This window comes from Mchenga conophoros, linkage group LG3, assembly GCF_057382185.1.
Source record: "Mchenga conophoros isolate Kocher_MC1m ecotype Shallow Benthic linkage group LG3, M_conophoros_male_GT1.1, whole genome shotgun sequence".
In the NCBI taxonomy this organism is placed as follows: domain Eukaryota; kingdom Metazoa; phylum Chordata; class Actinopteri; order Cichliformes; family Cichlidae; genus Mchenga; species Mchenga conophoros.
The window spans coordinates 53,710,831-53,738,171 of NC_140528.1; the positions used below are offsets into that span (position 1 = coordinate 53,710,831).

General features: G+C 40.0%; 2 protein-coding genes and 2 pseudogenes across 2 annotated transcripts; all 4 read left to right on the forward strand.

Moving 5' to 3' along the window:
• Positions 1-6,473: 6,473 nt before the first annotated feature.
• On the forward strand, positions 6,474-9,634 carry LOC146579523 (uncharacterized). The gene is made up of 2 exons (XM_085267969.1): positions 6,474-7,332; positions 9,564-9,634. Exons 1-2 carry the CDS (start codon positions 6,474-6,476, stop codon positions 9,632-9,634), a joined length of 930 nt encoding a protein of 309 aa, XP_085124095.1.
• A 3,376-nt stretch (positions 9,635-13,010) lies between these two features.
• Positions 13,011-13,834, forward strand: LOC146579524 (uncharacterized; annotated as a pseudogene).
• Positions 13,835-16,763: 2,929 nt separating this feature from the next.
• On the forward strand, positions 16,764-17,684 carry LOC146579525 (uncharacterized). Its single transcript, XM_085267971.1, has one exon. The coding sequence runs from the start codon at positions 16,764-16,766 to the stop codon at positions 17,682-17,684; it is 921 nt and encodes a 306-aa protein (XP_085124097.1).
• Positions 17,685-22,874: 5,190 nt separating this feature from the next.
• LOC146579526 (uncharacterized) lies at positions 22,875-23,734 on the forward strand (annotated as a pseudogene).
• Positions 23,735-27,341: the final 3,607 nt, after the last annotated feature.

Genomic DNA, 27,341 nt, shown 5'->3' on the forward strand with positions numbered 1-27,341 from the left:
GTGATGCATCGCACGTTAGTGTCACAGGTTTGCTGACATCATAATATGACAGAACAGGTGGATTAGACATGTGCTCTTTAAGTGCTTCAAACGTAGTCTGATGCTGTGTGTCCCACATCCACTCGCTGTCCTTGTGTGTGAGCTGTCGCAGAGGAGCTGACAGATGGCTGAAGTTTGGAATGAATTTTCCAAGATATTTGACCATCCCCAGGAACCTCTGCAGGACTTGGACATCTGTTGGAACTGGCATCTCTCTGATTGCGGCTGTTTTGAAAGGGTCTGCTTTAAGCCCCTTGCTTGTGAAAATGTGTCCGACATAACTGACCTGATTCAGCCGGAATTTGCACTTTAATGGGTTTAGTCGCAGGTTTACTTCTCTGGCACGATCAAGGACTTTTCTCAGGTTGTCGTCATGTTCTTTCATGGTTCTTCCGCCGATGACTATATCATCAACAATGATGGCACATGGATACCCAGCGAATATCTGCTCCATGGCTCTCTGAAACACCTCGCTGGCAGCATTAAGACCAAAAGGCATTCTGAGGAACCTGAAACGACCAAAACAAGTGCTGAAGGTGGTTAGCATGGATGATTTTTGATCCAATGACACCTGCCAAAAAGAATTCTTAGCATCCAAAACAGAGAACACAGTAGCATTTGACATTATTGCAGCCACTTCTTCTACTGTGCGCATGGGATGGTGTGGTCTTTTCAGAATCAGAATCAGAAAGGGTTTTATTGCCAAATGTTGAGCGGGTTTACAACATTAGGAAATTGCTGCGGTGCTTCAGTGCAAACATACTGTTATAAATTAAGCTTAAATAGACATGAAAATAAAAATGAGAATAAGAATTAAAAGTGCTATGTAGATAGATAGATATATACATGATATATACATGAGTGCAGGTGGTGATCAGTGCCAAACATGGAATGATGTAGTGAACACAGCGTAGGGTCATGTGTTAGTGGTGGGAACAGTCATACGGTTATTGTTCATGTGTCCAACAGCAGAGGGGAAGAAACTGTTCTTATGGCGAGAGGTTCTGGTGCGAATGGACCGGAGCCTCCTGCCTGAGGGGAGCAGGTCAAACAGACTGTGTCCAGGGTGAGAAGGGTCAGCTGAGATCCGAGCTGCACGCCCCAGTGTCCTGGAGGTGTACAGGTCCTGCAGAGATGGGAGTCTGCAGCCAATCACCTTCTCAGCAGAGCGCACAACACGCTGCAGTCTCTGTTTGTCCCTGATAGTGGCTCCAGCGTACCACACGGTGATGGAGGAGGTGAGGATGGACTCGATGATTGCAGTGTAGAATTGCATCATCGTCCGTGTTGGCAGGTTGAATTTCTTCAGCTGCCTCAGGAAGTACATCCTCTGCTGGGCTTTCTTAATGACGGAGGTGATGGTGGGCTCCCACTTCAGGTCCTGGGTGATGGTGGTACCCAGGAAGCGGAATGAGTCCACAGAGGTGATGGGGGTGTCAGTCAGGATGATGGGGGGGAGTGGAGCTGTGTGCTTCCTGAAGTCCACAATAATCTCCACTGTCTTCTGGGCATTCAGCACCAGGTTGTTGTGGCTGCACCAGGACACCAGACGTTCAACCTCCCTCCTGTAGGCAGACTCATCCCCATCCGAGATGAGTCCAATAACGGTGGTGTCATCTGCAAACTTGATTAGCTTGACAGAATGGTGGGTGGAGGTGCAGCAGTTAGTATACAGGGAGAAGAGCAGGGGAGAAAGAACACAGCCCTGAGGAGAGCCGGTGCTGATGGTCCGGGAGTCCGAGACATTCTTTCCCAGCCTCACGTGCTGCTTCCTGTCCGTCAGGAAGTCAGTGATCCACCGGCAGATGGGATCAGGCACATTCATCTGGGAAAGCTTGCCTCGGAGATGGTCTGGAACGATGGTGTTGAAGGCAGAGCTGAAGTCCACAAACAGGATCCTGGCGTAGGTTCCTGGGGAGTCCAGATGCTGCAGGATGAAGTGTAGGGCCATGTTGATGGCATCATCTACAGACCTGTTGGCTCTGTATGCAAACTGCAGGGGGTCCAGGAGGGGGGCTGTGAGGGTCTTGAGATAGGAGAGAACCAGGCGCTCAAAAGACTTCATGACCACAGATGTCAGAGCCACGGGTCTGTAGTCATTTAGTCCAGTGATCCTAGGTTTCTTGGGGACAGGGATTATGGTAGAGGACTTGAAGCAGGCAGGCACATGACATACCTGCAGTGAGGAGTTGAAAATGCCAGAAAACACTGGGGCCAGCTCGTTTGCACAGTGTCTGAGGGTGGCAGGAGACACACCGTCTGGGCCGGGAGCTTTTCGAGCATTCAGACTCTTAAACTGCTTCCTCACACCTGCTTCATGAATATGAAGAGTTGTAGTGGGAGGAGGTGGTGTGAAATCCTCTTTTGTGTGGGATGAGGAGGGGGGTGTTGTAGGTGAAGTGTTTGAAGGTGGTGATGGCTCTATGGAGGGGGGAGAGGTGGGGGAATGAGTGTCCAAAGTGTCTCTATTGTTGGGGCCGTTGGAGGTGTGAAGGCTGCCTGATGGCTTGTCAAAACGGCAGTAAAAGTCGTTAAGGGTGTTGGCCAAGAGCAAGTCATCAGTGGAGTGGGGGGTTTTGGCTTGTAGTTGGTGATATTCCTAAAACCTTTCCACACAGAGGCCGAGTCATTCCCTGAGATCTGCTGCTGCATCTTTTCAGAGTGCTGATGTTTAGCAACGTCCACTTCTTTAGTGAACCTGTACTTGGCCTCTCTGTAGCAGTCCCTGTCTCCGCTTCTGAACGCCTTTCTCTTTTCCAGCCACAGCCTTTTGAGTTTAGGAGTAAACCAGGGTTTGTCATTGTTATAACTCACCCTGGTGCGTGATGGCACAATGCTGTCCTCACAGAAGTGGATATAGGAGGTGACAGTGTCCGTAAACTCGTCCAAGCTGTTAGAAGCAGCCTTCATTGTGTCCCAGTCTGTAGACTCCAAACACGTGCGAAGCTCCTCCACAGCCTCGTTGCTCCACAGTTTTTTGGTCCTCATGACAGGTTTGGAGAGCTTCAGCCTCTGTCTGTACGCGGGGATTAGGTGGATCATGACGTGGTCAGAAAGTCTGAGTGAAGTGCGGGGCACCGCACGATAGGCCCCGCTGATCGTGCTGTAACAGTGGTCTAATGTCCTCTCCTCTCTGGTCGGGCATTTAATATACTGCTTGTATTTGGGAAGCTCATGGCTCAGATTGGCTTTGTTAAAGTCCCCAAGAGCAATGATGAGAGAGTCCGGGAATGTCCGCTCCATGTGCAGTATCTGCTCCGCGAGTGCGCACTGAGCTGCCTGCGCATCCGCATCTGGCGGGATGTAAACAGCGGCCAGGATGAATGAAGCAAACTCCCGCGGAGAATAAAACGGTTTGCAGTGAATAAAAAGGTATTCCCGAGAGGAAGAGCAGTGCTGAGCAATCACTGTTACATCTGTGCACCAGCCACTATTAATGTAGAAGCAGACACCTCCACCTTTGGTTTTACCAGAGAGAGAGGCCTGCCGGTCCGCGCGCAGCAGATGAAAGCCTTCCAGCTTGAGCGCGCAGTCCAGGATGTCCTCACAGAGTCACGACTCTGTAAAACATAAGACACAGGAGGAGGCAAAGTCTCATGTTCATGCTTCTCATCAGGGCCAGCTCGTCTATTTTATTCCTGAGTGAGCGTACATTGGAAAGGAAGATCCCAGGAAGAGCAGTTCGCAGTCCACATCTCCTCAGACGCACGAGTGCGCCGGCTCGCTTACCTCTCTTTCGGCGTCTCACTTTCCTGATCAGAGTCTGCAGTAAATCTGCCGCAGATGCGACAAATATTGGAAGTAAATCCGCAGGTGTTATAGTCCTGTAGTTAAGAAGCTCTTCTCTGGTGTAAGAATATCCAGAGCGTTCTCACTCCCGAGGCGTAACATGTCGACGTTTTGTCACGTCCCGCGGCGTTCCTGAGGAACGCGAAAGGAGACCTTCGGCGTTCTTATGGTACGCGGCGGGTTATGGCTGGAATCCAGTGAATGACACTTCCGCGGTAATAGACGTTCCAGCCCTGTATTCCAGCCCTAAACCTAACCATATCCCTAGCCCTAACCATAACCTTATTCCTGACCTTAACCAGGTCTTTAATGATGTTAAATAGCGTGTTTCTAAGTGATTTGAAGAAAAAGAGCGAACATGTGTAGATTCAGTCCAGACGGTTCTCATATGTCCTCTTTTTTCCGAGGTCGTCATTTAGGAACGTGGTGGGTAGCCGAAAACGTAATATGGTGACGATTTGTCACCTAGCGTAAAATGTTACGCTTTGGGAGTGAGAACGGGTTGGAATATCCAGAGGAGTGCCCAGACACAGAAGTTATGCACAAAAACAAAACAGAAGTAACGCACTGAAGCACCAGGGCATCCATACGCGGCGCCATCTTGGATAGATTCAGAGCAGTGTTTAAATCTCGAGGATTTATGCATATCCTGATTTCATCTTTGCCCTTCTTGTTGGTGGCTACCATGGAAGACACCCAGTCTGTCGGCTCTGAGACGGGAGTAATGACGCCTAATTTCTCCATCCTGACCAGCTCTGCCTTGACCCTGTCTTTCATGGCCAAAGGGATGCGATGTGCTGGGCGAACAACTGGTTTCACATCTGGGTTCAGTGTCATGCGATAGGTGACTGGCAACCTCCCAAGCTCATCAGAAAATAAGTCGCTGCATTCTGTGATAAGCTGTTATCACAGAATATAGCTGACAGGTCATCTGCAGACATGCTCAATTGGTGGACGTCATTGCTGAATGATACAAGTCCCATTTCTCTGCATGCACATAGTCCAAGTATTGGCTGAACATCTTCATTAATAACAAAGAATGATAGCACATGTGGCTGCCCATGCAGAAAACACTGCAGCTTAATTACACCTGAGGTTTGAATCTTGCTGCCTCCAAATGCTACTAGGTTAACGGACTTGGGGTGTGCTTTCATTTGTTTATCTGCTCTTATAATGTTAACTGTTTTCTTGGGAACCACATTACATTTAGCACCTGTGTCCACCTTCATCTCAACAGGAATCCCATTAATCTGCACGGTGACAAAAACTTCCTCTTTGTGTTTCACATGCACATCAGTCGCATGGATTGCATATTGCAGATTTACACCATCAACGTAGAATGTGTCATCTCCGCTGTCATCAGCTTGGTCTGGTTCCACATGATGAACTGACTTTCTGTTTCTTGCTACATTTTGGGTAGGCTGAACAGCTCTGCAGCGTTTCTTAAAATGATTCCACTTTTTGCATGCATGACACTGCTGCCCAAAAGCTGGACATTTGCTCTTTTTTGCAACATGAGCGCCCCCACAGTTAGTACAGTTAGTGACATGCTGTGTTTCAGACCTGTCTCCTTGTATTTTCATTTTATCTCCTCTGTGCTTTTTTGTACATGTGGGCTGGAGCACATCAACATTTGATGCAGATTGTTGAGGAAAAGCAAGTGTTTTATTATGCTCTTCAGTCATTTCATGAATCTGGCAGACGGATAAGGCTTTTGCTAGCGTTAAATCACTATCACGCAGTAGCACTTTCCTTAAATTGTCATTGTTGATGCCACAAACTAGTCTGTCTCTTATTAGTTCTTCACTCAGATCACCAAATCTGCAGCTTTTTGCTTTAATCCGTAAATCACTTACATAGGATTCAACAGTCTCGCCAGTCCTCTGATTCCGCGTGTTGAACTTGTGTCTTTCCATAGTGACGTTGGTTTGTGGGCTGCACATTTCTCTGAATTTCCTTTTGAGGCACTCAGGATCCTCCTTCGATTCTGCAGGAATGAGGACTCATCCTCCATCACCGGGCTCTCTCACTTCTGGCGCGTAAACAAAAGACCGCTCCCGTTCTATAGCTTCGGAACCTGCTAAGTTGAGCAATATGTAGGCTTGTGTGCGCGCTGGCTTGTCAGAGTGTGCCGCCGCTATAAAAATGTCAGACTCTTGCTCAAAAATGCGCCAATTTTCAGCAACATTACCATCGAAAACAAGCGGGTCAGGCCTCCTGAATCCTTCCGCCATGCTGTCTGCAGTCCGGATACAAAAAAATGCACCCACAAAATAGACTTGAGACGGGGAAAAAAAATACTGTTCGTGTTCCGACGCTTCTGACACCATGTTGTATGTTCACCAGTATGATAATGATGAAGCAGTAATCTCAGTTAACGTGGTTTTATTAACCAGCACAGCAGCAGAGAACTTACATGCTTGGATTCAATAACGGAATGGCGCCTATACCACTCAAAACATACACACACCTGCACGGAGGTACGGCAAGCGGATTAGGACAAAATACCAAACTAACAGCAGGTTATCTACAATCAGTAAATAATTTTTGATTCTATTTTACTAAAAGAAAAAATGCATTTTTCAGGACAAATACACGTACAGCTGATGTAATATTAACACTTTATTTATCTGATTATCTTCTAGATGTCAGTAAACTCTTCCTCTTCCAGTGACTCCACTTTTCTTCACCCAAACCTTTCTTCAATTAACGCCCACATTCCAGTTTACCTTGAATGCCTCATGTCAGAACCAGGCTCTCTCATCTTCACCACATTCAGCATCACAAATTTGTTCCTCCTCCTCCCTCTCTGCATCTTCATCCTCTACCATGGCTTCCAAGAATGGCGTAAGAAGTGCTCCCCCTCTACGATAAGCCACTCTGACAGCTTCACCTACCACCTGGTCATCATGGAGCTGGTCGGCATCTCAGGGAATATCCTCAGCTGCTGTGGTATCTACAAGAAAAATTTGAACATGTTAGAAGTAGGGGACACTCTTTTTACTTTGACGTGGTACGGAGAGAATTACTTTCAAACTCTGACCTGCGTGGAGCACTATCTGGCTGTTGTTCACCCCATAACTTATGTGAGCCTGAAAAACCAAAGAGGGATCAGAATCCGAAACATAAGCATTGGCTGTATTTGGCTGTTTTGCTTTATAGGTATAGGCTGGATGACGAATAATAATGCCTTTCTCTTTTTGGATTTTTGCCATTTGATACTATTGCTGATGGTTGTCTCCTTCTGCAGCCTTTCTGTTCTTTGTGGTTTGATTCATTCAGGACCAAGAAAACACGGTGGAGGCTTTGACCAGTCAAAGCAGAAGGTGTTTTACACCATTGTAGTCATACTGGGGCTGCTGGTATTAAGGTTTTCTTGGGGTCTGGTTTGGGCTGTACAGTGCATTTCAAGAGAAAATGTTAATTGTGTTACAATCGGAAGTCAAGTCTGGTTTAATCTGCCGAGCAGTCTGGTGTTACCACTGCTATTTCTACACAGAAATGGTAAATGTGTGAGCTGTATAAGCAACAATTAGTAAAAATGGGTCTAACTTTGAATAAAAAAAAATAAAAATAAAAAAAAACCAAAAAAAAACATATATATATATATATATATATATATATATATATATATATATATATATATATATAGTCTTGTGTGTGTCTTGTGTGTGTCTTTCAGAGTCACTTACCACAGGTGTCTTACCCTTGTTTTTGGAGAACGTACCACTTATATAAGTTTTGATTTTTTTATGCTTCATTGCCTGAATGTCACCAGACAGATGCAAAAACATGACATTTTTAGGAGGAAGACATAACTTAGATCTTGGCATTAAGAGTGACATGTGAAGGGAATTTATGCTCAGACGAAGGGGCCTTTTTATATCAATGTGGACATCATTGTCTTAATCTATCTGCTAAGCTGCTGCAGCAATTGTATGTGTGTGCATGAATACATATTGTAATGCATTAGGATTATTTATTTTTGGTCCATTGAGTCTCTATAATAATTATGGTAATACAAAACTCCAATTTTTACCATATACAGAGAAAGAAAAAAGTAAAGAAAGAAAGGAAGAAGACCAAATCTGAAGTCCTGCTATTGTTTCTTGAAATGTTTTTTTTTCCTTTACTGTTATTTATCTTTAGGAGTTGTGTGAAAATATGATATTTCTCTATCACTGTATGCCCTTCTAATATATAATAATTTATATTCTTTCTTCAATTATTATCAGTTGCTATGTAAAGCACAGGTTTCATGTATTAAAGAATACTAATAAAAACATGAAATACTTTAAATCTATTCTTTTAATTCTGAACCTGCATATACATAAGAAAATCCATCCATCATTTGCTTCTGCGTATCCTTTTCAGGGTCGCGGGGCGCGCTGGAGCCTATCCCAGCTGTCTCAGGGAGAGAGGCAGGGTACACCCTGGACAGGTCACCAGTCTGTCACAGGGCTAATACATAGACAAAGATAACCATTCACACTGACATTCACTCCCACATTCACACCCATGGGCAATTTAGAGTTTCCAGTTAACCTATCCCCACTAAGTGCATTTCTTTGGCCTGTGGGTGGAAGCTGAAATACTCAGAGAGAACCCACGCAAACACGGGGAGAACATGCAAACTCCACACAGAAAGACCCTGGCCTGAGAAAAGAAAAGAAAAAGGAAAGAAAATAAATAGAAAAGCAAATTCAGATGATCTTATAATTATAATAAGCTATAAAATGTAGCTTAACTTAATTTACCTACACAAACATAACAACTATCAACTATCAACAAGTATCCAACAGACCGTGCCGGAAGACAAAGATTTTTGATAACATTCGAAGCGAGTGTATCTTTTTTAGATTGTAATGTTCTCCCTCAGTACCTGATGTGGTGCTGTTCACCCTGTGCTGTGCACTTTCCTACTATGTTCGTTTCAGGTGACATCAAGGACATGTGCTACAAAGCACGTTCTGATTACCTAACATCAGGAATCCGGACAGAAAACCACACAATAAGAATTATCAAGTCAATAAGTCAACACAGGTTTTCACAATTTAGCTTTGAGCACATTAACATGAGAGAAGTGCATTTGGCAAGTGTACTGGCAGACTGATTTTACAAAGGAATATAAAATGTAACAGGCTGGACTGGTAGTCTGCCATACTGGGAATTTGCGTGGTGGGCTGATACACTGGGTCAATATTGTGTGTTTTTTTCTCTCGCTGAAAATGCTACATCCAGATGAACAGAATAACATTTTTAGAACTTATTTTTTTTGTTTTTAATATAATTATACAAGCTATCAGTTGGCTTGAAGGGCCGCTGTTAGCAGCTGCATTGTCAGCAGTAGAACCAGCAACAGCTAGTAACAAGCTCTCACAGTCAGACAAAGTTGCTGATGCTAGCGTAAGCCATGCGGTAGTGTAGGAGAAGTAAGTAAGTGTTATTATTATTAAGCGCTTTTCACAGACAGACAGTCACAAAGTGCTGTACACAAAGATTGAAAGAAACAGTACATTCAATAGACATTATACACAATGTAAAAGGTTAAATATAAGATAAATAATGTGAAGAATATAAAATACGTAGATAAAAAAAAAGGCTTGTTTGAACAGAAACGTTTTTAGCTGCTTTTTAAAAGGATCCACAGAGTCAACCACACGCAATTGTGGTGGTAAACTGTTCCACAGTCTTGGTGCAACAGACTGAAAATCTCTGTCCCCTTTTGTCTTCAGTCGTGCACGGAGAACACCCAACAGACTCTGAGTCTGTGAGCGGAGACGACAAGCAGCAGTGTATTTTATAAGAAGCTTGGATAACTAATCTGGGACTTGGCCATTTAGTGCTCTGTATGTTAAAACAAGAATTTTAAAGTGAATTCTGAACTCTATTGGTAGCCAATGTAAAGAATTTAAGATGGGAGTAATGTGAGCACGCTTGCTATAATGAGTTAGTATACTGGCTGCTGCGTTTTTTATTGCCTGGAGGCGAGAGAGAGATGATTTATCCAAGCTAGTAAACAGGGAATTACAGTAATCTAAACGTAATTACACAAATACATGAATGAGTTTTTCCAGTTCAGCTGAGGAAACCATATATCACAGTTTAGAGATGTTTCTTAAGTGAAAGAAACAGGAACGAGACAAAGATTTTGCATGACAGTCAAGGCCCAGAGAAGAGTCAAATATTACTCCAAAATATTGAATATTTGCCTTGACAGAAGGACAGAAAGAGGCAAGAACCTGACTAATTTTAGAATGTAGCTCAGGAGGAGCTATGATCATGGTCTTGGTATTGTTCGTATTTAGAATAAAGTAGTTGCTTGAAAGCCAATCATACACCTGAGTTAAACACTGGACTAGGGTGGACAGCCTATCCAGCTGATGAGGACATATGCAGCTGAATGTCATCAGCATAAAAATGATAAGACAGGTTGCTAAAAGATTGAATAATACCATCTAAAGGAAACATATAAAAAGAAAATAATAATAGACCTAAAAGTGAACCCTGTGGAACCCCACAGGTCAGGGCAGCAATGTTAGAGGTGAACCTATCAGTCCTAACAGAAAAGGTCCTATCTGACTAATAGGAAGAAAACTAGTCTAGGGCAGAGCCAGATATACCAGCCCAAACCTTAAGCCTGTTAAGTAGGATTTTGTGGTCGATGGTATCAAAGGCTGCGCTAAGATCAAGCAAGAACATGGGCTAAGATAACAGAACAATTCCCTGCATCAGATGCCATTAATAGATCATTATAGACTTTTAAGAGAGTGGTCTCTGTAGAGTGCTGCTTTTGAAAGCCAGACTAAAAAGGGATACAACTCAGTAATTTATAGTGACCTGAATTGATTTTCAACAGTTTTTTCTAGTAATTGTCAGGTTCCTGGGTCTGTTGACCCAGCGTTTTAAGTTTTAGTTTATTTGGATGTTATTTATGTTTAAGTTCATTAGATTAGCGAAGTTCATTTGGTTATTAGAGTCCTTGTGTTTTCTTCCCCTGTATTTAAGTTTCCCTCACCCTTTGTGTATATATCCTGCGTGTCTTATCTTGTCAAGTTTATATTGTCATGTCTGCATCTTTTGTTTCCTCTTTTATTTTGAAGGTCTGTGTCCTATGTCAGTGCAGTCAGCTTTGCTTCCTTTGTCTTGTTATGTCTGACACTAGTCAGCTGTTTCCCCATGTGTTTCCACTTCCCCTAATCACCCTTGTGTGTATTTAGTCTGTGTGTTTCTGTTCATTCTTTGTCAGGTTGTCTGTTGTTCACGCCATGTTTTCCATGCCATGTTTCCAAGTTTCATGTCTAGGTTTTTCCTTGTTGTTTATTTAGTTCTCCAAGTTTAGGTTGATGTTAGTTTTACTTCAGTTTGCCTTGCCCTTTGTTTGCACCTTTTTTACCAGCCTTATTAAACGGCTCGCTTTTTGTTAATATTCAAGTTTTGGTCCAAGTTCCTTCGTGTCTGCATTTTGGGTCCTCCACGTCAAATTCCTACAGTCTGCCTCTGCCAGACTGTGACAGTAATTTCCGTAAATAATGGCAATTTTGAAATAGGCTGATAGTTGGTAGTGTAGCTAGGATCTAAATTCTGTTTTGTTTTGTTTTTTATTAGAGGAGTTACTTCTGAATGTTTAAAATAAGACAGAACACAGCCTTGCCTCAGTGACAGTAGTCCCAGGATGAGATGGATGAAAATGTAAGTGTAAAGAAAATAGATGGGGACATAATTAGAAAGGGAGAGATACAAGTAAAATGACTAGTTACTTTGATCATGATAGCTAAGCATAGCATTTATCTGTCATATGCTGCACTCCGGTGAAACTAAGATTTCCTAACCCAAAACAACTGGGCCACCCTGACTGAAAAGAAAACTGTGCCATTATCAATAGTCAAACAAATTAAAGATTCTGAGCTTTAGTTTCCCTGGAAAATATGAGAGCAATAAGAAATTTTCCTATAGAAATTAACTGTGAAGAAAAAACATTCATAACATATGCACTTGTTGTGCAACATGCAAAAACTCCCACAGCCCTCCTTTCACCTGCTACACAAACACATGAACTAATCTATAAAAGTGATGTATATTCCAGCCTGATATCACTTTACTACAGTCTTAAACACAGCAAGAGAAGGTTGGGCTGCTGGCAAGGTGAGTGTCCTCTAAAACCTGTCTCAAAATTTCATTTACCAATATTTGAGGATGAAATGACATTTTATTGATGATAATAATATGGAGAATTCAACCAAAAATCTAAAATCGGAACTCATGTATATTTTTAGAGATTAGTCAGTGGAGTCAGTGGAAAAATAAATAAAATAAATAAATAAAATGAAGAATTGTAATTGGTTATTAAATAAAATAACTTTTTTTAATCATATTTTTATAAATAATTGCTGTGGTTAGTCATGCCACAAAGGAAGAGAGTTACAGGAGAGGATGTTGAAGTATTTCAAACATTTACGCCATGTGATGTGCATTAATTATAAAAATAAAGCTATAATTTACATTTAAAGTCATCTTATCAATCATTACAAAAAAAATAACACTGTTGGGAAATAAAACACACTTTTTAAAAGTTTGGTTTTGTTTTTTAAAAAAAAAACTGAGGTCAGATTTAATATTTTCAAATGCACATTTATGAAAGGGACATGGAAGATATCTTCATAACAGGGTGGAGTTAGCCACATATAGGTATGTGTTTGTATGTGTATTTAAGGGAAACCATTTCTTGAAATATCTGATAAAGTCTGATTGTTGTAGTTTTCTTAGTTCTTTCTAGGTCTTGTAATTCAAACACAGTGTGCGCTTTCACTTTCTTATTGTGGGTGTTCTGCAGTGCTCACAAACACTGTTATGACTGAAATTTGCAATTTGAATATATTTGTTGGAGGAAATCCTCTGGCCTTCTTATAGAGTGTTATTTTCTAGGGTGACACTGTTTTACCTGTCAGTATTACATCTTTCAGTTAACACTTCTGCTGTACCTGCAGTCTTTTGGTTGACTCTTCTGAAAGGACAGATATAATTGTCATGGTCCTGGGTCCTGACAATAATTCATTGTAATTTCCACATTTAGTTAATCCACCCTCTCTTATTCTTTTCCAGATATGTCAAGAAACTTGTCTTCCTAAGGCTTCCCCCTTCATCCAAATCTTTCTTCTATTGGATTCCACCTTCCTTTAGGCATGGATTGTCTCCTCTTCAGTCCAAGCTCTGTAATCTTCTTCACATACAACCTCATCACTATTTTTTTCCTCCTTCCAATCTGCATCTTCATCCTCTACCGTGGTCTCCAAGAATGGTGGGAAAAGCACTCCATCTCCTCAACAGCACCAATGAGGCACTCTGACTGCTTCACTTACCACACTGTCATTGTAGATCTGATTGGAACCTTTGGGTGTATCATCTGCTCTTGTGGTCTCTACATAGATAATTTAATAGTAATTTTAGTTGGGGGGACTTTTTATTCTTTCATCTGGTCTGGAGAGACTGTCTTCCATGTTCTGACATGTGTGGAGAGCTACCTGGCAGTTGTTCATCCTACCACCTACCTCAGCCTAAGAAAAGAACGAGGAATAAGAATCAGAAATTTCAGCATTGGATGTGTCTGGCTCTTTTGCTTTTGCAGGGTTGCCTGCCGTGATGGATGACATCGTCTTTAAAAGTGTCAATTTTTTCCTCTTGATATTATCTATAATAATCTCCTCTTTCTGCAGCCTTTCTGTTATCTTTGTTTTGATTCGTCCAGGCCCAGGAAAACATGGTGGGAACAGGGAAAGGGTTGTCCAATCAAAGAAAAAGGCATATACCATTGTGGCCATATTGGGTGTTCTGGTGTTGAGGTTTGCTAGTGGCCTGGTGAGAGGTATATCTGTATATTTTAAAAAGTACGGATTGTGAGCTAATAACAAGTGTTGTCTGGATTAACTTATCCTGCAGTCTGGTGTTACCGATGCTATTTCTACACAGAACGGGAATTTATGTGCTGTCAGAAAAGAAAATGTATTGAAGTTAAGTCTAGATTGGCTTAGATCAGGGTTTTTAAACTCATCTTACATTACGGCCCAATTAGAGCCAACTTTAATCTTATGTGGGCCAGACAGGTTTCCCCAAATCTTATAAACAGTATATTTGCATAATGACTGATACCAGCCCACTGAAGGAACAATGGGCTGGGAGGTCAGTTCCTTAAGTTCCTTAAGAGAAAGAATCATAACTTCAACAGCATAAATTCAATTATAGTAGTAAAGGTGATTCGTAAAATAACTCAAATGTATAATTTGATTAATTTGGTTTATAGTTAATGATCAATGGGGAGGTCTTTATCAGTAGAAAAAGCTGTAAAACTTGTAAAAATACAGTTAAAAATCCAAAATTTAGGTCCACCTTCACATATTCCAAAGTCATCCAGTGGACCGGATTAGTCTTCACCACGCCGATTCTGTGTCCCTGGCCTTATGTTTGACATCCCTGGTTTTATTTCAAATTACTCTAGGTGCACTTAGATAGACCAGTAGGTCTACTGGTCTATCTAAGTAGGTCTACTGGTCTATCTAAGTGCACCTAGAGTAATTTGAAATAAAACCAGGGACCACCAAATGAGCTGCATAATTTGACTTTGTCCATGATTTAGACTCTCCTGTGTCCCGTTTTCCCCAAAAAAATATAGCATGCTGGCCACCTAGAGCCATTGCAGTTTTCCACATTATTCAGTTGCTTGGAATAATACTTTTGTCCATAAACTGTAATATACTCTAGGTCCACTTTCTTGGACTGCTGCTGTCTGAAATGGGCTGTGAGCTAAATATTCTATCTGAGTATCTATGAAGAGGTTTATGTTGCTGCACTGAAAAACCCCTTGTGTGTGAATGTGTGTGTGAATGTATGTGTGAATGTGTGGATGATTGAATTTAGTGTAAAGCGCTTTGGGCTCCTTAGGGACTAAGTAAAGCGCTGTACAAATACAGGCCATTTACCATTTGTGATTGATTTAGTTTTTAGCAGATTGTCACAACTGAAAATAGTTTACATAGAAGATACTGAAGATACCAGATTTTCAGTATCTAACTAATGTTTTGAAGTTGTAAGGCTCAACTTTGAAGCCTACATTCTCCATTCCCAGATTGTGTTGCACTTCGTCAAGTCTCTCTACCACTCACTAAGTATTTGGCATTGTTTACAGACAAGTCAGCATCATATATACATGTTACAGGCAGTCAAGCATCTGCTTAGTGACCACTGCAATCACAAGGGAACTTTTGGTGCAGGTTTTTGGTTCTTTACGACTGATTTTAACTAGCAACTGCCAAAAACCTCCTGCAACCAGTTTGTCGAGGAATGCAGATTTGCCCTTACCAACCTTCTTTCCAAGCTCCTTAGACCTTACCAACCAGTTACTAAATTCTAACCAAAATGTGCAGTATGTAGAGAACCACTTCATGTGTTTTTACACCAAGCTCACTAAATATGCAAAGCAGATCCAGGGCTACTGTCACTGACTGCATGTTTGTAGAGTTGGAGATCATTCACAAGAAGTTACAAATGGAATTATTACATAATTCATCAAAGGGATGCTTTTGTGGCACACAGACAAGCATGTAAATATGGTAATTTTTTTTCCCAAACCCAGTCTGAACTTTAGCCACAAAGCGAAACACATTCTGATGTACACACTGGCAGACTTATTCAAAGTAGACAGTTAAAATAAAAAAAACGGACTCTGTAAGATTCTTGAAAACAAAATGCATTAAAAAATTCTAATTGGGGTGTGGTTGATTTTTTTTTAAATAACCAAGTGGTATAACTCTATTTATTTACACTGTGTGATTTTTATTAATATGTTTATCTTTACTTCATTATGTTTTATGCATAATCATCTGTTTTGATTTCATATTTGTGAATGCTGTGGGACATTTGAATATAGAAATTCTCTTGCTGAGGAGACAGGCTGACACTTGCATTATCTGTCGCCCCTAATTTGTTGATGATTTGTTTTGCAAATATTGGGTCAAAGATTAAAGTTATTGAAGATTAAAGTTTGATCTGCTTACACCACAAGATAATTTTTTTTTACTAGTTCATCAAATTTATTAATTTACGATAAGGTTGATGTAAATGTCCGAACCACATTCATTGTAATCTATCAAAAACCAAGAGAAAGAGTGACAGTGTCAATAATATCTAAAATCTGACTTATTTGTAGACAACCAAATTTACCAAATCTGTACGTATAAGATAGTTATGACTTATTTTTGTAATCTAACTGCTTCACTGAATTGGAATTAGACAACTATAAAATATGCTAATGTTTTATATTATTCAAATATTTTATATTTGTATGCAATTTGTGCATTTTGTTATATATTTGGCATTTCAGTCTGACACAATTTTCAAAGTGAAGTTCTGCTTATCAGATCATTAGCATTATTGACATAAACATTATTTGACTTCTATGGTCTCGTCCTTAGTTTGGACACTGAGTTACAGAAATTGACCGTGAACAATGATTTGTTTTGCATCATGCAAAAACCCCACAGCCCTCCTTCCACCTCTTACACAAATACAATATTTTCCTCATGATCTAGATTTAGATCATTCTCAACAGTCTCTGATTCTTAGCACAACAGACAGAAGATCTAATATAAACACCATTGACAAGGTGGGTTTCATTTAAAGCTTTCAGGTGTTTTAAATATTTTATTGTTTGATGATCTAAAATAACTTTCTTATTGATGTTTTTATTGATTAATTAGTATTAGTGCAAATGTTTTCATATGATATAATACCAATGTCAACATTTCAAAAGAGGATGTTTCCAAATGTCCTGCCAAATATCAACTAATCAATCAAATATTCAATCAATCAATTTTTAAGAAGACACAAAATTTCCTGTATTTTTTCATCGCTGTTTTTCAAAATGTCATGTTCCTCTTTCAGATATGACCATTCACACATCTTCTGACTCTCTTCTTCATCCCAATGCTTCCTTGGTCATCTCACAATTTCCTTTAGACTTGTACTGCCTCATGTCCAGACCGAGCTCCTTCATCTTCACCACATTCTACATCGCAAACATCTTCCTCCTCATCCCTCTCTCCAGCAAAATCCTCTACCATGGTTTCCAAGAACGCCAAAAAAATCATTCCACTTCCTCCGGAGCAATGATGAGTCACACAGACAGCATTACCTACCACATGGTCATCATGGAGCTGAGTTGTCTCTCTGGGGGTATCTTCTGTTGCTGGGGTATATTCAGGCACAACTTAACAATATTGTTTGTTGGAAGGCTTCATTATTCTTTCACTGCGTATGGCGAAATCTTATTTCACAACCTGACCTGTATGGAGCGCTATCTGGCTGTCATTCATCCCATTACCTACCGGAAACTGAGAAGTGAGAGAGGGACCAGGATCAGGAATGTCAGCATTGGCTGTGTCTGGTTGTTGTCCTTTTTCGGAATGGGTTTGGGGATGATGAAAGATGTAATGCTAGCAGTGGATTTTTGCCTCTTGGTATCATCTTTGACAGCTGTCTCTTTCTTTAGCCTTTCTGTTCTTTTTGTTTTAATCCATCCAGGCCCGGGGGAACAGGGTGTGGGCAGGAAGAGGGTTGACCAGTCAAAGCACAAGGCAATTTACACTATTGTGGCCATACTGGGAGCATTGGTGTTGAGGTTAGCAAGTGGTCTGGTCTGGGCTGTTCTCCTTGAGGCAAATGAAAGTAATCATTGTGTAATAAAGGGATGTGTTTTCTGGTTTAATCTGCCCTGCAGTCTGGTGTTACCTCTGCTCTTTCTACATAAGGCAGGAAAATTAGTTGTAGTTTGTAATAAAAAAATATCCAGTGAGGTTGAAAGATAAATAAAGTAACTACAGATATAAGAAGATAATGATCAAAACAAAGCGTGTAATTGACACACAAGGTCACCATGTCCATTTTACGCTTCGCCAAAACGTGAAATAAACACACATACAGACATTGCAGTAAGCTGCAGTAACAGCAGATGAGGTATGGCCATATCACAGTAGACTGTCGTGTCTATAACACATTTCTGATGTGATACTGGATTGAACACTGAATGCTGGTAAATCACTGTGCTGATCGTAAGTGCATATTTATTTAAATTTTATTTGATTTTTTATGAGTTAAAGAAGCCCACTTTAGGTCAAAGTTTCTTCTGTTTTGATCTTACTTATTGTTTATAGACATGTCTGTCTCTTTAAATGCTGGAACTTTAATGTTTAAATGTTACCAATTTCTTGTGAGGATTTCTTAGTCAGCTGTTTGATTAAAATTAATTTAATTTCAAGTTAAATAGATGTCTCTAAATTAATGGAAATGCTTTATTATTCTTCCTGTGTATCCGTCTGGTTACAAATCATGTAATGTTCATGTACTTGCTATATTATCTTATTTCTGAAATAACAGATAATGTGATTTTTTGGTGTCAGAGAGAGAGAGAGAGAGAGAGAGAGAGAGAGAGAGAGAGAGAGAGATACCAGGTGACTCTTTATTGACTCTTTTTTTCTATCTGAAAGAGTGACACCGTCTCTTATTAATGATAAGGTACACTGTGCATTGTTTGGCCACTTTTCTTGGTGAGGACCAAAACTGCCACCAACAAAAGTTATTATATAAATGAAACATAACAATTTCTTCATATGTCACAGTTTGTATATTTTACCTCTATTTTTGATGCATTTAAATACAATTTTGTCATTTACTCTCTTTTTTTTGCATGTATTGTTTAATTATTCCATTATTTCAAATACAGAGGCAGCATCAGTGAAACAAATGCATTTTGAAATTTCCAGGCCACTGCAATCAATTTACAATTGCAAATGTAGGCTGAATTGATAGACAGAAAATGTTTTGATCACATAAGTGGAAGTTATTGTTTTACAGCAACAGGATAATGACAAAAATTGCACAGCCTAAAAAGTTAAACAACAAAGTTAAATTTAAAGTGTGACAGGACTCAAGGTAGGCAAATTTACCTATACAACAGTGATTAGGGATGGGTATTGATAAGATTTTCACGATTCCGATTCCATTTTCGATTCTGTTTAACGATTCGATTCTTTATCGATTCTTTTTTAAAAAGGAGAACACTAAGGTCCATCCATCCATCCATTCGCTTCCGCTTATCCTTTTCAGGGTCGCGGGGGGCGCTGGAGCCTATCCCAGCTGTCATAGGGCGAGAGGCAGGGTACACCCTGGACAGGTCGCCAGTCTGTCGCAGGGCCAACACACAAGGACAGACAACCATTCACCTCTCATCATGATCACCTAAATGCACAGTAATGTCAGGTTTTGTAATAAGACAGATCGCGCTGACATAATATGCACTGTTAGTTGATTATTTACCTGCCGCATTAACGGAAGAGGACGTGCAAACGTTACCGCTGCTGCTGGGTTGAGATTCACGAGTCCGGAGCGGAATTAAAAACACGACATTCATTTAAGGTCAGTGTAAGCTTTTGCATATTCGCAGTGTTTCCTCCCTTAAATGAAATATCTACTTTTCAAGCACTGCAAGTTGCCCTGTTGTCATCCGTTCTCTTAAAGTATAACCAAACTTTTGAGCGTTTGAGCCGCTTTCGCGCCGTGTTTCCTGCCAGGTAAATGACGCTCCGCAACGTGGTGACGTCATTCGGGGCGACTGGAATCGATAAGGGAATCGTTTGCAAAAATGGCAATCAATTCCAAGGAATTGAAACAGTGGGAACCGGTTCTCAACAAGAACCGGTTTTCGATACCCATCCCTAACAGTGATCAAAAGTAAATTACAGATGAAGTAGTGAAAATTGCATTACTAAATAATATGTAGCCTATAAATAATAGAAAAAAAAACAGCTACAAGCAGGTATAATACATGCTATAGCTGTGACTGTTTTTATACAGTTTTATAGAGAGCAGTACGACTAGTTACCTGAAGTAAAGTGTTATGGCAGCGAGGTTGAATCACTCTGAAATAGAAGGAATTCTGGGTTGCCCATGATGGGGAGCAGTTCGTTCAGAAACCTCCTGCCCTTCACTGACTCACTCACTGAAGTCCAATTATGCTTCCAAATTGTCTTAAACTGGTGGTGGTCAGAGGGCCCGGTGGCGCCAGTGTCCGGCAGCCTCGCCTCTGTCAGTGCGCCCCAGGGTGGCTGTGGCTACAATGTAGCTTGCCATCACCAGTGTGTGAATGTGTGTGTGAATGGGTGAATGACTGGATATGTAAAGCGCTTCGGGGTCCTTAGGGACTAGTAAAAGCGCTATATAAATACAGGCCATTTAAACATGCAAAAAAAGAAAAAATCAAGATCAAGAAAATATGATTCATTAATAAATATCTTAATGTACTGAGTCAGCTTCTAACAGCTATCTTAGTAAAAGTCCAAAAACATCTGCCAGAAACACAACACAGGAAAACAAAACCACAGGGTTTTCAAAGAAATCAATAAGAAATCAATAATGTCAAGGCCCATCCATGAGCATAGCAACTCTCGGCTAAATTGCCTTATTTTATTATAATACAAACCAGTCACGGTTTACATCATTCTTGTTTGTATACTGTCCTAGTAAAATATTTGATGGATTGCTGATTTAAGTTTATGATCTGTCACGTTTTGTTTGCCATGCCATGCAGAACTCTAATTTGTATCATAGATTGGAAACATTTTTTAAAAGGTTGAGATGACTGATGCATTATTTTTGCGGTGCTTTCTGAAAAAAACTGATGTTTTTGGTTGGAAAGAAATTACACTGTTGAACAGTTTAAATTTGTTTTACAGGCAAAACTTTCATGTTATCCAGATACACACTAATGTGTTAACGCACTGTATATTTCAATGAGGCATCGGTTTATCCCTATATATAGCAGCAGTAAAGTAGACATGGTACAAGGTAGGTGTTTGTGTGTGTGTGTGTGTGTGTGTGTGTGTGTGTGTAGTGCATGTTTGAGGCTTTTTTATCATTATTTTCTTTTCATTATTATTCTATATTTTAAACCATCAAGACCCTTCTGCAGATATATCTCATGATGCTTGCATTTATTTGATTGATGCAATGCCAAACAATAACAATAGTAATAATAATTAAAACAGGAAAATTAATTTGCAGTGTAAAATAATAATATCCAATGAGTTAGATGATTTGGTTAACTGTTAATATTCAATTAGTTAGAAATAGAAAGATTGTTCTACAGTTTGGGAGGATGTACACACTTCAGTCAGTGACAATACAGTAAAAATACCATAGCCACCGCCTTGCAGCCATGAACATTTGGTGGTTGCTTGGTTACTGGGTTGTTTTTTTTAATGTTATTTTGTTTAATCTTCCATTGTTGTGGGATTATTATTATTTATTTATTTTTTACTTTTGTTTTTTTGTTTTATTTTGTTTTTTGTTTGTTTTTTGTAAGAACCCATGATAATGAGCGTATCTTTTCTGTGACCTGTTTTTTTTTTTTTTTTTTGCAATACCGAACACCATTTGCCTTTCATCATTTTTGCAGTTCTGCAAAATGACATAGGCAGTCAACATACAACATACAACATTTTTGATACAACGCACCAACTGTCTCTAATTCTGGGGGTTTTGTTTTGGCTGAAATCTGAATGCAAAAAACTTATGTGACGGCAGACTGACTCTTATTGGCAACTTGTTTTGCTTTTGATGCATCAAAGTGACTTTAAGATAAATTAGTCAAGGAATTTAACAAAAATAATTCTGTCAGTATTTGTGTTTGTTTGTCTTTATCTTAAATGTTAAATTAATCTGCTCTTTCAGCCAACTATATTATAGCGATAATAATTAAACCATTAATTTAAGATTATATGGGAAAAAAATCAATCAGGCTGTAGATAAATCAACTATGCTGGTAAAGGTTTATGTTAATAACCATGGCACCTTTCTGTTTGAATAAACAGAGAGAAAAAAAAACAGTTCCCAGCCTGTAATAATTTGCAGGCTTATTAAATGGTAAAAGACCTGCATTTGTATAGCGCTTTTCTAGTCCATAGGACCCCAAAGCGCTTTACACTATATTCAGTCATTCACCCATTCACACACTGGCGATAGCAAGCTACATTGTAGCCACAGCTGCCCTGGGGCGCACTAACAGAGGCGAGGCTGCCGGACACAGGCGCCACCGGGCCCTCTGACCACCACCAGCAGGCAGACATGGGGTTAGTATCTTGCCCAAGGATATTTGGCATGCAGCCAGGATGCAGCCAGGATGCAGCCTAGGATCGAACCATCGACTTTCTGTTTAGTAGCTGACCTGCTCTGCCACCTGAGCTACAGCCACCCCGATACCAAAGATCGGGGTGGCCACAAAGATACCAACAAGGACACTCTGGGCGTTTCCTTCATTTGCATAAATACAGACATTTTTTGCAGTCACAAAAAATGTCTATAGTCAATGTAATAATGATAATAATAATAATAATAATAATAATAATAATAATAATAATAATAATAATAATAATAATAATAGAAAAACATTATATAGTTTAGTTTTAGATGTATAACATGGATTTGGTAGGAGTGGTAGTAATTTATTTTATCAACTAATATATATTTTTAGCAAGGGTGTGTGCCCTGATATATTCCTGGAAAAAAATACAGAGCAATGGAAAATATTTTCCTATAGAAATGAACCATGACAGAAGATTTACAGAGCTACAATTTCTTTTGTGACATGCAAAACCCCTCCTGACCCATCCTTCCATACATTATTCAAACACATTCACTGATGTTTTAAAGTGCTTTATATTTTGGCCACGTAGGAGTTTATGACAGTGTCTGAATTACACGCCGTGGAAGTGAGATTCGACTGCCGATGAGGTGAGCCAATATTTTGTTTGTATTGTTTGATGTATGTTAGGTTTAAATGCCATCACTTAAAATAAGCACAACACTGTTCAGTTGCCAGTTTACTGAAAACATTGTGAAGTACCTTTGGTGAAGTAATCACCGTTTCAGCATTACTATACAAGAGTTCCTTTTTTATTTTTTTTTAACAAATCCCTGCCATTTTTCTCTGTGTTTTATTCCAGATGTCATTCAACTTTTCCTCCTATCCGAATCTTTCATCCGTCAATTCTGATCCCCTTTATAAGTATTGTCTCATTTTAAAGCCAAGCTCCTTCGTTTTTATCACATTCAGCATCACTAAAATCTTCCTCCTCCTCCCTGCCTGCATCCTCATCCTCTTCTATGGTTTTCAAAAATGGCAGCAAAACCATACTTCATCCTCAGCAACAACGATGAGTCACTATGACTGCTTCACCTACCACATAATCATCATGGGTGTTTCATCTGTTGCATTGGTATTTACAGGGACTATCTCATCATAGTGGAGGTGGGGACCGCTTTAATTTCTTTCACCTGGTACGGAGAGGTGTTCTTCCACCTCCTGACCTGTTTGGAGCGCTACCTAGCAGTCGTTCACCCCATCACCTACCTGAGCCTGAGAAATAAAAGAGGCATAAGAATTAGAAACATTAGCACCATCTGTGCTTGGCTGTTTTCCTCTGCAGCAATGAGTCTGGTAATATTGGGGAACTTGTTTCTGGATTGGTGCCTTTTGATATTGTCTTTAATCCTAATCTCATTCTTTAGCCTATCTGTTCTCCATGTTTTGATTCATCCAGGCCCAGGAGAACAGGGTGCAAAAAAGGAGAGGGTGGACCAATCAAAACAGAGAGCATTCTATACTATTGTCATCGTACTAGTAGTGCTTGCGTTGAGGCTTGCTGGGAATCTGGTTTGGGGTGTTATGAATGAGTCAAAGGATAGTAGTAATTGTGTTATAATAACAGTAGTTTTCTGGTTTAGTCTGCCCTCCAGTCTAGTGTTACCTCTTCTATTTTTACACAAAATGGGAAATTACTTTGTGGTGTGTAACAATACCTAATATAAAAAAGCGAGACTTACAAAACCAAAAGGACCACAGATACAAGACGAAGATATTTTTTAACCTCTATTTATTCAAAAGCTTTGGCTCCACAGTGCCTCAGTATGACTCCGGTTCTTAAGAAACTAATCTAATGTTGGATGCTGAATTCACCTTCTCAAATTGCTGTTGAGGTTTGTCTGTCTGCCCTCTGCTAAGGTTTTGAGTTCATGAGAGTACAGAGACAGAATCAAGCAGTTTGGTCGTGCCAAAAAGTTTTCAGGGTGCAGTGCAACTCATTACATAAATTGTACTTATTTCCATAGTGTATAGAGAACAACGTTTGTGCCAACATTTCACAAAAAAGTTAAACAGCTTGTAAATGCTTATGTATATAATGCATTCTCAATCGCTGACATTGTTTGGTTTTCATCAAAACTGGGAAAAGACATGGTAAAAGTTTTCATCTGAATAGTATCATCTGCTGGTTTGGTATCAGAGGGTAGATTTAAATATATCACTAGCAGAGGTTTCTTTATTCTTCCATCTGATGTGATTTTATATATGGTTTTCTGTTGCAAAGATGGGTTTGGTGATGACTGAAAACATCCTCATGAAAGTGTATTTCTGTCTGTTGAGGTTATCTGTAACTTCTTTCTGTAGCCTTTTCAGTTCTCTATGTTTTGATCTAGGAGAGGTAGATGGTTGCTTGGGTGTTGTTTGGAGTTAGGCATCGGGTTATTCAGGGTGTAGGAAGTAAATGTTTGGTGACAGCATGTTTTGTCTGGTTGAATCTGCTCTGCACTCTGGTGTTAACATTGGGGTTTGCACTCAGAACAGGAAAATCGGTTTGCTGAGAGAACAACATCTTCACTCCACTTCTGATTTGTTTTGACAGTGTACTGTACATAAAAATGATTCATATAATTGTTGTATTTACTGCTAAACTGATTTCATAATCATATTAATCAAACTGTTATCAGAATGTCTTTAGTTTCTCATTAATTATATAGAACAATTAAAATCCCTTGGTAGAACTTGGTTTGACTCTTACTTACTTCACTGCATAGAAAATCCTTTACTAGATTAGCTTTTTCTATTTTCTTTGTAATTATCATGTACTATGTGTCATGAATGACACATAAACTTCAGCGACAACAGTAATTCCTTCTTTACCAGTGTTTGAGAAAGTTTCTTTTATGAGCTATAATAAAGTTTGTGTCCATGAAAAAGTAGAGTGAAAGTCTGACCTTTTCATACCGTAAAGTTATTTTAAATTTTTTTTTTTTTTAAATTAACCATACAAAAAAAAAAAAATCAAATCAAATATTCAGCCCTCGTTACACCTGTTACACATGCATGCAATGATGTTTTAAAGGCCGTTTTGGATTAGTTCAGAGCAATCTCTGAGTCTAACATGTTTGCAAACCCAAACTGTACAACCAAGCAAGCAATGGTTTCAAAAAACTGAAGGAAAACTAATTACTAAAAGCACATTTAAACCTTTAAACTATGTTTCACATTTGTTTAGCAATTTATATTCAGTGAATCACACATTCTGCGCTTTTGATACTCAAATTGTGTCACACAAATAGTATAAAATAACTGAATTATTGATCTGAGGGACACAAAAGAAATACAAAAATATCTTTAGGTACTAAAAGTACAATCTAAAATATGAATTGGTGATTTAAAATACTCTTTCCCTTAGAGGAAGGGTGTGGAGTTCAGTCATCCGAAAGCGGCTTAGAGCAGAGCCTCGAAAGGAGTCAGTGGAGGTGGTTTGGCCCTGGGGCAGACCCAGGAAACACTGGAGAGATTTAATATCTCTCTTCTTGCTTGGGAATGCCTCAGTGTTCCCTCAGATAAGGTGGAGATGGTTACTGGGTTGGGGGAGTTATGGGCTTCCCTCCTTAGAATACTGCCCTTGTGATCAGTGTGTGAAGGCCACACACTGAAGTAAGTTAACATAACAATGTTGCTGGGGTTTTGACCTTTTTGTACGTTTTCCTACTAAGCCAGGTATCCTTCTCATATTTGCATAAAAACCCAACAAGGCTCAAATTTGAATGACATTATGAGGAAAGCGGCTCTGAACTAAATTACTTTGTTTGATTTGCACACCAGGCATCGTTGACATGCATGTCATTTGAATTCTGGCAAATGATCATGTTAATGGACATTGTAATGAGTTAACTTTTTATGCTTGTGTGTGTGTGCGTGTGTGTGTGTGTGTGTGTGTGTGTGTGTGTGTGTGTGTGTGTGTGTGTGTGTGTGTGTGTGTGTGTGTGATTTACATTGCTGTGCTTGAGAGCCACCATCTACCGGAACCAAATTCCTTGTATGTGTCTGCACATATACTTGGCCAATAAACACGATTCTGATTCTGATCATCATCCGTAATTTGTCATATTCCTTGAAATTGTTAAAAAACATTTTTCCTCATACATAATAAAATACACAAAGACAGCAAGGCAGTTTCTTATACTTGGAGCTACTGTTATCCGAACTCTTCTTTAGATATATCACAGTTGGGCACTGCTATTTTTGGACAGTGTAACATTAAATGGTTTTTTTTTTTTTGCCTGTCCCGTTTGGATCTTTAGCCATCAGAATTGTTGTCTGAAGGCCAAGAAAGATGCCAAGTGGATCATCATGGCCTTGCCATATTGGTCCATTTGATTGACCTTTATTCTAATTATGTATTTATTTTATTTTTGTTTTTTAAAGACAGGACAGACATGACTGGGGAATAGGACAGGGAGAAAGAATGAAAGAAAGAGAGGGAGCGAAAGAAAAATAGAGGGGAGAACAGATGGTGAGAAAGGGGGGAAGAAAGAGAGAAAAACAATCAAAACACCTGGATCACCTGTATGGAGATAAAAAAAAGCCAAAAGAGAAAACAAACAACAAAGAGCAACATAATAAAAACAACACCATCACAATAAACTAGCTAACAGTAGATACTTTTTTAATTTCACCTGTTGAGAATGAAAAAAGAAAACAAGCAGAAGAAAACGAAAGCAATAGAATAAACAACATCACGATGATCTATGGGAATATAACTGTAAATACTAAATATTAAACATTATTGTGCAGCACGTAAGATCGACAGCGCACAGTGTGCTTTGAGGTAGGAGCCAAAAAGGGTGTAGTTTGTGTGTGTGAGCACCCGTGTGTACACCTGTGAGCATGAGCGTGCTTGTTTTTTTAAAAGGTTCCTTCATGTAATGATCTGCTAGAGGGTGTGGGCACAGCCCCGTCCTCCAGGGCATGAAGCAGGTATGGAGGAGATCAAAACTCCAGACATCCAGAGGCCCCCAGAACACAAGAGACCAAGGAAGACCAACAGAGGGGCAGCCGTGCCACTGTCCCAGAAAGAGCTGAGGAGAGTCCCAGATGAGCAGCCGCGGAGCAGAAGCCAGGGGGAGTTGCAGTGACGTGCCCGTGAGCTCCGCCGGCAGCCAGCTGTGCCTGAGTGACCAAGCCCGAGGCCGAAAGGCCGAGGGCACCCCACGCCCGAAGGGGCCCGAGCGAGCGCCAGGCTCCAGGCCCCGATAAGCAGCCACCAAGGAGTGAGCCGGTGTGTACCTGGACGCCCACCCCTGGACACAAAGAACCACCAACG